Consider the following 12341-nt stretch of genomic DNA (forward strand, 5'->3'; position numbering starts at 1 on the left):
TTATATTCACACATATTGATGGAACACCCTCTATACTCAACGTTAATTGCAACTATGTAAAATAAAGTTTATTATAATATACTGTTATACTATTATAATAGCAGTTTTAATTACTGTTGTTATCAGTAACATAATTAATTCTGCTGTACTTATAAAATGTGTTTTTTCTTTATCACTTAATTCGTCAAATTAATTAACTCAAATTAATTCGTGCACTGCATACACCATTCCAAGCATTTCTCGTCAAGTATCTTTATACATTTCTATTGTTTTGTCCCAATGAACAGGTCTCGCTTCAATTAATGTTATTAATACACTATCAATCTGAGACATAATAATATAAAATATATATACCTACTTTAAACAGCCACAAAGTGGTAATGAAAATGTTCTACCAAACAACCAAAGAAACTAACTTCGTGCGACTGAACGACAGTATCATATGAAAGGATGCATCAAGTCCCCTATGCTACTGGGTGCGTAAAGACGGCACGGCTGCCGTCTGTTGTTGTAAGCGAGGGACGGCATAAATACGGCGACTTCACCGAACGTTCCAACCACCTTCTAGTGAGAAAGGCTCCATATGATTACATGCGCCACCATTGGAATGTCGCCGTGCGTTCTAACCCTCGTACGTTTAAATTCTTATAATGTGAAACAGCACTATGGCGCCACAGCCCAAGTCGAGCCCTGCCCCCCCCTAGCATCCGCCTTCAAGTATCTCTGTTTCTGCTGCTCTCCTTCAGTGGTTCACTCTCAATATCTCTCTAGCATCGGTTCTCACTTCGGCTGTCCACCTCTTCCTTGGTCTTCCTACTGGCCGACGTCCCACCACAGTTCTGCTAAGCATTCTACTAGGTGTTCTGTCGTTATCCATTCTTATAAGGTGACCTGCCCAGCGCAATCCTTGTATTTATGCGTAATTTGCTATAGAGGGTTCTCTGTAATATTAGTATAATTCGTGGTTGAACCTTATTCTCCATATACCATTGTCGCAAATGGGTCCCAGTATCCTCCTTAACATTTTTCTTTCAAAAGTATTAATGATGTTAATACATGAAGGTTAAGACATAATAAGGTATTTTCATTTCTTATTAAGTTTGGCAGATGCAAGTAAAGTGTTGGGTGACACTTTTTGCCCGGGTCTCTCCTAAAATTATCGATCGGCAGATTTCAGTGGACGGAAAAATTTGAAAATAAAAAAAATAATTTCAAAATAATATTATGATCAATATTGTGTAGTTATATTTTCACAAATTTCGCACTTGTAAGTTTTTTTTTATCCAGTGTGCACTCTCAAATGTCTTTTAAAATCACTTGATTGGATAAACTGTTTAAAACAAATCTCACACTTGTAAGGTTTTTGGCCAGTGTGCACTCTCAAATGTTTTTTCAAATTACCTGCTTGATTAAATTGCTTGAAACAAATTTCACACTTGTAATGTTTTTCTCCAGTGTGAATTCTAATATGTTGTGTGATATGTACCAGTTGAGAAAACTGTTTAAAACAAATTTCACACATGTAAGGGTTTTCTCCAGTGTGCACTCTTAAGTGTTCTTTCAAATTACTTGCTTCAATAAATTACTTAAAACAGATTTCACACTTATAGGGTTTTTCTCCAGTGTGCAATCTCAAATGTATTTTAAAATCACCTGCTCTAGTAAATTGCTTAAAACAAATTTCACACTTGTAAGGTTTTTCCCCAGTGTGCACTCGCAAGTGAATTTTCAAAGTGCTTCCTTTATTAAATTGTTTAAAACAAATTTCACACTTGTAATGTTTTTCTCCAGTGTGAATTCTCATATGTTGTTTGATAGCTCCTTGTTGCGAAAACTGTTTAAAACAAACTTCACACTTGTACGGTTTTTCGCCAGTGTGTGCTCTCACAAGTTTGGCAGATGCAAGTAAAGTGTTGGGTGGTACTTTTTGCCCGGGTCTCTCCTAAAATTATCGATCGGCAGATTTCAGTGGACGGAAAAATTTGAAAATAAACAAAAATAATTTCAAAATAATATTATGATCAATATTGTGTAGTTATATTTTCCCAAATTTCGCACTTTTTATCCAGTGTGCACTCTCAAATGTCTTTAAAATCACTTGATTGGATAAACTGTTTAAAACAAATCTCACACTTGTACGGTTTTTGGCCAATGTGCACTCTCAAATGTTTTTTCAAATTACCTGCTCGATTAAATTGCTTGAAACAAGTTTCACACTTGTAATGTTTTTCTCCAGTGTGAATTCTAATATGTTGTGTGATATGTCTCAGTTGAGAAAACTGTTTAAAACAAATTTCACACTTGTACGGTTTTTCGCCAGTGTGCACTCTCAAATGTGTTGTCAACCGACTTGCACTAGAAAACAGTTTAAAACAAATTTCACACGTGTAAGGGTTTTCTCCAGTGTGCACTTTTAAGTGTTCTTTCAAATTACTTGCTTCAATAAATTGCTTAAAACAAATTTCACACTTGTAAGGGGTTTCTCCAGTGTGAACTCTTCTCAAATGTATTTTCCAATTACTTGCTCTAGTAAACTGCGCAGAACAGATTTCACACTTGTAATGTTTTTCTCCAGTGTGAATTCTCATATGTTGTTTGATAGCTCCTTGTTGCGAAAACTGTTTAAAACAAACTTCACACTTGTACGGTTTTTCGCCAGTGTGTGCTCTCACAAGTTTGGCAGATGCAAGTAAAGTGTTGGGTGGTACTTTTTGCCCGGGTCTCTCCTAAAATTATCGATCGGCAGATTTCAGTGGACGGAAAAATTTGAAAATAAAAAAAAAATAATTTCAAAATACTATTACGATCAATATTGTGTAGTTATATTTTCACAAATTTCGCACTTGTAAGCTTTTTTATCCAGTGTGCACTCTCAAATGTCTTTTCAAATCACTTGATTGGATAAAGTGTTTAAAACAAATCTCACACTTGTACGGTTTTTGGCCAGTGTGCACTCTCAAATGTTTTTTCAAATTACCTGCTTGATTAAATTGCTTAAAACAAATTTCACACTTGTAATGTTTTTCTCCAGTGTGAATTCTAATATGTTGTGTGATATGTCCCAGTTGAGAAAACTGTTTAAAACAAATTTCACATTTGTACGGTTTTTCGCCAGTGTGCACTCTCAAATGTGTTTTTAACTGACTTGCTCTATAAAACAGCTTAAGACAAATTTTACACTTGTGAGAGGTTTCTCCAGTGTGCACTCTTAAGTGTTCTTTCAAATTACTTGCTTCAATAAATTGCTTAAAACAAATTTCACACTTGTAAGGGGTTTCTCCAGTGTGAACTCTTCTCAAATGTATTTTCCAATTACTTGCTCTAGTAAACTGCGCAAAACAGATTTCACACTTATAGGGTTTTTCTCCAGTGTGCAATCTGAAATGTATTTTAAAATCACCTGCTCTAGTAAATTGCTTAAAACAAATTTCACACTTGTAAGGTTTTTCCCCAGTGTGCACTTGCAAGTGTCTTTTCAAAGAACTTCCGTTATTAAATTGTTTAAAACAAATTTCACACTTGTAATGTTTTTCTCCAGTGTGAATTCTCATATGTTGTTTGATAGCTCCTTGTTGCGAAAACTGTTTAAAACAAACTTCACACTTGTACGGTTTTTCGCCAGTGTGCGCTCTCAAATGTGTTTTCAAAGTACTTGCTTCATTAAATTGCTTAAAACAAATTTCACACTTATAGGGTTTTTCACCGGTGTGCAGTCTCAAATGTGTTTTCAAAGATCCTCCTTCACTAAATTGCTTAAAACAAATCTCACACTTATAAGGTTTTTCTCCAGTGTGCACTCTCAAATGTCTTTCCAAATGAACTGCTTGAGTAAACTGCTTAAAACAAATTTCACACTTATACGGCTTTTCTCCGGTGTGTATCCTTAAATGCTTTTTCAAAGTTGCGTTATGACTGAATTGTTTAAAACAAATTTCACACTTGTAACATTTTTCGCCAGTGTGCACTCTCAAATGTCTTTTCAAATGACTTGCTATAGTAAACTGCTTAAAACAAATTTCACACTTGTAAGGTCTTCGTTCAGTCGCAACTTTCTTATTTTGATGTAATGATTTTTCTTCAGCGTGTGGACCCATATAATTGCTTTGGTAAGATGAATGTTCAATTAGTGTCTCCATAATTTCCATTTTATTTTCTCCTTGCTGCAGATAACCTAAAATACAAACTCACTATAATACAAATATTTTAGTGCGGAAGATTCGTGCAAATATTATAAGAATTGTGCATTTACTGATAGAAGCATATAATTTGGACCACATGTACTACACATATAAAGGTTCAAATTTAGATGGGAGGCCATCTCAGATTTTGCCTTTTACAAAAATGGCAGGGATTCAAAATGGCGACTACATATGTGACTAATACCACGATAACTTCTGAACGAGACCACAGATTTCAACCAAATTTGGTATATAGGTTCTTTTTTTGATGTATAAGATCGAGGTCTTGAACCGGAAGAATAGGTTTACCAGAAGTTGTGTTTTTCCTGGTTTTTATGTAAAAATATGTTGTATTTTTTTCAATTCTTTCACCCTGTATGTATTAATTTTTCAAAAAGTTAATACGGCCATTAAAAAGAGCGTAAAAATATTTTTTAGGAAATATTTTTAACTTTTTAGCTATGTTAATTACCATTTAATAAATGCAAAACGTATCTTCACATGTACCTATATTCGACATATTCGTGCAGATATTATAAGAATTATTGTGCATTTAATGGTAGAAGCATATAATTTGGACCACATATACTACACATATAGAGGTTTAAATTTAGATACGAGGCCATCTCAGTTTTTGTTCCTTATGGCGGGCATTCAAAATGGCGGCTATACCTATGTTACTAATAGCACGATAACTTTTGAACGAGATAACAGATTTCAACAAAATTTGGTATATATGTTCTTTTTTTGATGAATAATATCGAGGTGTTGAACCGGAAGAATTGGTTTACCAGAATTTGTGTTTTTACTGTTTTTTTTTTTATGTAAAAATATGTTGTTTCTTTATTCAATTATTTCACCCTGTATATATTAATTTTTTAAAAAGTAATACCGGCGTTGAAAAAAGCGTAAAAATATTTTTTAGGAAATATTTTCAATTCTTTCGTTATATTAATTATCATTTAATAAATGCATAACAGATATTCACATGTAGGTACCTATGTGCGGCAGATTCGTGCAAATAATAATATAAGAATTATTGTGCATTTAATGGTAGAAGCATATAATTTGGAACACACATACTACACATACAAAGATTCAAATTTAGATATGAGGCCATCTCAGATTTAGTCTTTTACAAAAATGGCGGGCATTAAAAATGAATCTGCCGCCCCTAGGTACATGTGAGCATACGTTATGCATTTATTAATTGGTAATTAACAAAACTAAAAAGTTCAAAATATTTCCTAAAAAATTTATTTACACTCTTTTCAATGGCCGTATTGCCTTTTTAAAAAATTTATATATACAGGGTGAAAGAATTGAAAAAGAAACAACATATTTTTACATAAAAAAACAGTAAAAACACAAATTCTGGAAAACCGATTCTTCCGGTTCAAGACCTCGATATTACTCATAAAAAACAACCTATATACCTAATTTGGTTGAAATCTGACGTCTCGTTCAAAAGTTATCGTGCTATTAGTCACAATGTATAGTCGCCATTTTGAATGCCCGCCATTTTTGTAAAAGGAACAAAAACTGAGATGGCCTCGTATCTAAATTTTAACCTTTATATGTGTAGTATATGTGATCCAAATTATATGCTTCTACCATTAAATGCACAATATTTCTTATAATATTTGGACGAATCTGCCGCATATAGGTACATGTGAAGATACGTTTTGCATTTATTAAATGGTAATTAACATAACTAAAAAGTTAAAAATATTTCCTAAAAAATATTTTTACGCTCTTTTCAATGGCGGTATTAACTTTTTTGAAAAATTTATACATACAGGGTGAAAGAATTGAAAAAAAGCAGCATATTTTAAAAAAAAACCCGCAAAAACACAACTTCTGGTAAACCGATTCTTCTGGTTCAAGACCCCGATCTTATACATCAAAAAAAGAACCTATATACCAAATTTGGTTGAAATCTGAAGTCTCGTTCAAAAGTTATCGTGCTATTAGTCACATATGTATAGTCGCCATTTTGAATCCCTGCCATTTTTGTATAAGGCAAAATCTGAGATGGCCTCCCATCTAAATTTGAACCTTTATATGTGCAGTATATGTGGTCCAAATTATATACTTCTATCATTAAATGCACAATTGTTTCACATATCGGCTGCACTATTTGAGAATAAGGGAAAAATAATGCAAAAACAAAGAAAACATGTTTAAACATTTGTTTAGGTTTAAAACAGTTTTTGTTTAAAACATGGGCACCCGAAGTCCCATTTAACGACAATGTTAACATTATGTCACATATCTCTGTGACCAACGCACTTAAAGACCTAATTTTTTATTTATTTTGAATCTAGATATATTGTTTAGTTAAGTATCTATTGTTAAGTTTAGTAGCGTAGATTTTTGTAAAGTGTTAAAAGGTTAAATACTTTTACAAAAAACCCCAAAAAAAGTTTAGATTTTATTTTACTTGTTTTTGTAAGTAGGTACATTTTTTTAATAAAACTTTACCAGGAACTATCTAAAACTACTATAAAAATTTGGATCTTTTATTATATAAGGATGCAAAGATATTTGAGGAGGCCAAACCTGGCAACAGTCTGATAAACACACGTGTTATTCAGCTCCGTTAAAAGTTTCAATATTTTGCAAACGCAAATAAAACCCAATTTATTAAATCAAAGTTAGCAATTGTGTTAGTGAAAAGTGATACATCATATGCTGAAAAAGTAAGGATACGAAAACCATTTTCCTTAATGATATTCTGTAATTCGATTTATCAAAATAATAGTAAACAAAGTGTATGTATCTAACCTCGCTAATTAGCAAAACCACCTAAGGCCGATGCCACATTATGCGTTTTGACCGGATGCGTTTCCGCCGCATCCGGTGAAAACGCATAGTGTGACAGATCGATCCGGTTGCGTTGGAAACGGATGCATTTTGAATTATCGGTACGCGCTTACAAACTGCACCAGACTAAACGCATAGTGTGACAGGTCGGTCCGGTTGCGTTGGAAACGGATGCGTTCTCACCGCATTCGGTCAAAACGCATAATGTGGCATCGGCCTAACCAATTAGTCGAACCTGTATAAAAGCAGGTCCGGCTTTAAAAATTTGTGATTAATTATTTATATGGGAAATAAGCCACAATTAAAATGAAAAAAATAATTTTATTAACGTTTCGACGCCCAAATCGGGTGCCGTTGTCAAAATACAAAATATTACTAAATAAACAAAAATGTTATTGCTAAGCAAAAAAATTCTTCTAATAATTTATTTAATCTGACTCATTTATATTGGCAATTTAGACATATATTATACATTTTAAAGTAGAAGACTTTAAAATGATATTGCCAATATTTATGAGTTGCGTTCCTGGGACGACTTACTGAAAGATAGTTCATTCGATTACATGAAATCAACCCCAACTCAAGAATATCCGTCACAAAAAAATTATAGCATGTGATCTGTCTTTAAAAAGACAACCAAATGCAACGACAGTAAAATTCTCGCGTTAGAGACTTCATAGTAAATCACAAGGGAAAACCAGGAAAAAACCTTGTGATACTATCCCGACATCGTAAGTATTTGGTCTTACATTTAATTTACTCTCAAAAACTAATACCAAATTCTGACTTGTAACATGTTTAAATTATAAATAATATTAATAATACTAGATATACAGGGTGTCCCGGAAAATAGTGCGTTCCTTAAAGGTATAGGTAGAAGGCACCATGTAGAACAAAAAACTCTTATAACATTTTTTTCTAAATTCAACCGTTTGACCAAAAAACTATAAAACATTTTGGAACGCAAATTCAAATCTGGCAACTCTGTGAAGTACAAAAATCTAATCGTAAATAGTCCCATGTTTAGTAAACAGAAAATTTGGAAGAATCCTGTTTAGTGTCAACGCCGAAAATGTTTTTGATCGTGTGTTCATGAGTAATATTATGATATTATGTTGTTTATTTATGGCAGATCAATAAATGGAGAGGCATAATACCTACTAAAATTCTTTCAAAATGTTTTGCTGGAATTTCTCGTCGTATGAGTGCATGTTACTCTATGAATTCATGTTTTCGCAAAAGTGGTGGTTCAGTTAAAACATGTGTTTTCATCTTAAAATATGTAAGTATAATTCGTTTAAAATTATGCCATATTTCAACTACATTTTAAAAAAATTATAGTAAACAAAAATAGTAAGTATTAGGTTGGATTATTTTAAATACTGTAAGACACAAACGAGTTCTTATTCACCAGTGCGTAACATGTTGCCAGATTATTGAATTTTCTGAAGATTAAAATTCAGGTATATGGAAACCAATGTAATCTTTTTTTTGAAAACGGTTAACTTTAGAAAAAAATGGTATAGGACTTTTTTGTTCTAAATTGTGTATTCTATCCATACCTTAAAGGAACGCACTATTTTCCGGGACACCCTGTATAAGTAATACTAAAATATAAAATATGTACCAGCTCGATGTTATTGACTTACTAATCTTGGTATTTTCTTTCTGTTGACTTCCTCTTTCAGTATGGGCAACCACATCCTACTGCATTCTACCGAGGAATTTGCGACACAATTGGTTTCATTTAGCAGAATTAGAGCCGCTTCTTTGATTTTTCTCTTTTTACTATCTGATTCTTTCAGGACTATACTTGAATCTCTCCACTGAACTCTATGTTCATTATCCCATGCGTGTTGACATATTTGAGATCTATCGAATTCTCTATTTTTAATATAAGATTGATGTTCACTTATTCTAACGTCTAATGGTCTTGATGTCTCACCTAAATAAAATTGTTCGCATTCGCAAGGTATTTTATAAATGCAATTCTTTGTTCTTTCTTTTATAAACCTAACAATGATCAAGAAAGAACAAAGAATTGCATTTATAAAATACCTTGCGAATGCGAACAATTTTATTTAGGTGAGACATCAAGACCATTAGACGTTAGAATAAGTGAACATTAATCTTATATTAAAAATAGAGAATTTGATAGATCTCAAATATGTCAACACGCATGGGATAATGAACATAGAGTTTAGTGGAGAGATTCAAGTATAGTCCTGAAAGAATCAGATAGTAAAAAGAGAAAAATCAAAGAAGCGGCTCTAATTCTGCTAAATGAAACCAATTGTGTCGCAAATTCCTCGGTAGAATGCAGTAGGATGTGGTTGCCCATACTGAAAGAGGAAGTCAACAGAAAGAAAATACCAAGATTAGTAAGTCAATAACATCGAGCTGGTACATATTTTATATTTTAGTATTACTTATATATCTAGTATTATTAATATTATTTATAATTTAAACATGTTACAAGTCAGAATTTGGTATTATTTTTTGAGAGTAAATTAAATGTAAGACCAAATACTTACGATGTCGGGATAGTATCACAAGGTTTTTTCCTGGTTTTCCCTTGTGATTTACTATGAAGTCTCTAACGCGAGAATTTTACTGTCGTTGCATTTGGTTGTCTTTTTAAAGACAGATCACATGCTATAATTTTTTTGTGACGGATATTCTTGAGTTGGGGTTGATTTCATGTAATCGAATGAACTATCTTTCAGTAAGTCGTCCCAGGAACGCAACTCATAAATATTGGCAATATCATTTTAAAGTCTTCTACTTTAAAATGTATAATATATGTCTAAATTGCCAATATAAATGAGTCAGATTAAATAAATTATTAGAAGAATTTTTTTGCTTAGCAACAACATTTTTGTTTATTTAGTAATATTTTGTATTTTGACAACGGCACCCGATTTGGGCGTCGAAACGTTAATAAAATTATTTTTTTCATTTTAATTGTGGCTTATTTCCCATATAAATAATTAATCATAAAAATGCCACAAGGAAATAGCTTCAGAACAACATTTAAAAATTTGTAAATGAAAATTTTTTCGAATCAACAATATTATAAATAATAATGACTTCAACCAACAACGATAACACCAACAAACCCTATAGCTATTCAACTGCTCTCACTCAACAACAACCTACCGCTCTTCCTTTGAAAGAACAAGCTATTGTTTTTAATTCCTTAAATGGTATTAAAATAGAACAATACCTCTTAGCCATTGGAAATAATGTCAATCCAAAGAACATCTTATTCTGTTCAAGAATATCCGGCAACCGAATCTGCATATAATTATCCAGCAAAACTATCGTAGATGAATTCATGAAACAACATCGAGGAATAATCACAATGAATGGTTCAAACTCGTCCGTTAATAATACCCAGTCAACGTCTACTACTATCAAATGTCTGCCCGTCTATCCCACACGAATTCCTCGAATATCAATTAAATCAACTTGGTTATACACTAGCTTCATCTATTGGTTTCTTACGAATAGGTTTCTCTAATCCTGCATACAAACATATCCTAAGTTTTCGTCGTCAAGTGTATATATCTCCATCCAGCACCATCGTTCCCGATTCAATAGTTGTCACACATGATAATACAAATTATCGTATTTTCTTGTCACATGAAAGTCAAGAATGCACTTCTTGTAATCTAAAGGGTCATTTACCGATATTAGGAGTGCTAAACGAAACTTTTCAGATGCAAACACACCTCCCGCTGAAGTATTCGCACAGCCTTTTACCGTTTTGAACACAAATCCCACCAAGAGACCAAAAACTTATAATGAATTAGAACAATTACTAGAGCCAGCAAAAAATGTATTACTTTGAGCAGATGGTAGACTTTTTCGAAAATGCATATGAGAATAAAGACCTTGTCAGTCTAGTGAAAACATATACCGAAGATATTGACGACTTCTTGAAAACATTGTCAAAAATGCATCCGACTATACCGATCGAGCCATAAAAAGCAGGTACTAGAATACGAAAAAGAATAATGAAACAACTCGACTTGAGTCCAGCTGCCATAAAACAATTTCTAGAGGACTCTGATAGCTCTATAGAGTCTTCACAAGAATAAAAATATATAATAATAATAATAAAAATGGATTGCATACTACAGTGGAATATAAACGGGTTTTATACTCACTTTGAAATGTTTAAACACTTATGTTCAGAAATCCTACCATCAAAGCACATATATATATATATATATATATATATATATATATATATACGTCTTCATATCAAGGCGAGATCCGACTAAATCGAGGACAACCCGAGATCCACCAATAGTAAATTAATTATTGGAGTATATTGTTCATAAGTATCTTTATAATTAACATATTAATCATGGCACACTTAGAGGGGAAAAGATTTTTGTAATTAAATTTTTCTGATAAATTTACAGCGAAACGAGATCCGTCGCTGAAAAGTAAAGGGGAGGACTTATATACGAAATTTTAGATATTTACCGTTCAACGCGAGATCACACACTGATGCCAGCTCTAAAGAGTATTAGTCGAGCGGTTGGAGCTCGTGTTGTATTGTATATTTCCCACGATATAAAGATCTATAATGGGCGTAACTTTTAAGTATCGCTTCTTTTGTGTCTTTAAAGTCTACGATTGACCTTTCAGAAAGTCCCTTAGTTTTATTACATACATAAGGGTGTGAAAAAAGAAAAAGAATACTTGACAAATAATAACCATTTAATAATGATAATTATTTGCAATACAATATTTTAAAACTATACATTAATATTCTTAAAAAACACTTACTACGAAACCAAAATGTAATTATTATATTCTTAAATAATACAAATTGTTACAAAATAATTATTTAAATGATTGCTTGTTTTAAAAATACATTACAAGAAAGTAAAATTTTTTATAAATATTATTAAAGTTTAAAAAATAAAATAACTCAATATGTAATTATTATTTGATAGTTAAAAAATTATTTTAAGTAAAATGATTTAAAAGATAAAAAGAAACACACATAATTTTCAGGGTCAACTCCTAATTGCATGAAAATTTGGATTTAGATTCTACCCATCCCCCACTTCAAAGTTGAATTTGTGCCGTTGATTGCTTTTACTTGGAGGGTGAAAAAATATACGTTTAAAATAAGTCCGGAAACAGATCTGACTAAGTTTAAGCAACTTTTGTTCTATAGAGTTTTTTTAACTTAGGTACTAGAGTCAGTTGCGACTAAAAATATTTACTTTTCAACAAAAAAAAAACACGTTTTTCGGCGGTTTTTCGCAAATACTCAAAAAGTAAGTATTATATCGAAAAAATATTCTTGGAAAA

At 32.2% G+C, this 12341-nt stretch overlaps 1 protein-coding gene across 1 annotated transcript in view; it reads right to left on the reverse strand.

Annotated features, from left to right (window-relative positions):
* Positions 1-2787: 2787 nt before the first annotated feature.
* LOC114339428 (zinc finger protein 28-like) overlaps positions 2788-12341 on the reverse strand; it is a 57304-nt gene continuing 47750 nt past the window's right edge. Inside the window, exon 2 of the mRNA XM_050645673.1 lies at positions 2788-4171. Coding sequence (XP_050501630.1) covers positions 2856-4171 — 1316 coding nt within the window. The 3' untranslated portion in view covers positions 2788-2855. The remainder of the gene's footprint in view (positions 4172-12341) is intronic.

The sequence above is a fragment of the Diabrotica virgifera genome, chromosome 3, assembly GCF_917563875.1.
Source record: "Diabrotica virgifera virgifera chromosome 3, PGI_DIABVI_V3a".
NCBI lineage: Eukaryota > Metazoa > Arthropoda > Insecta > Coleoptera > Chrysomelidae > Diabrotica > Diabrotica virgifera.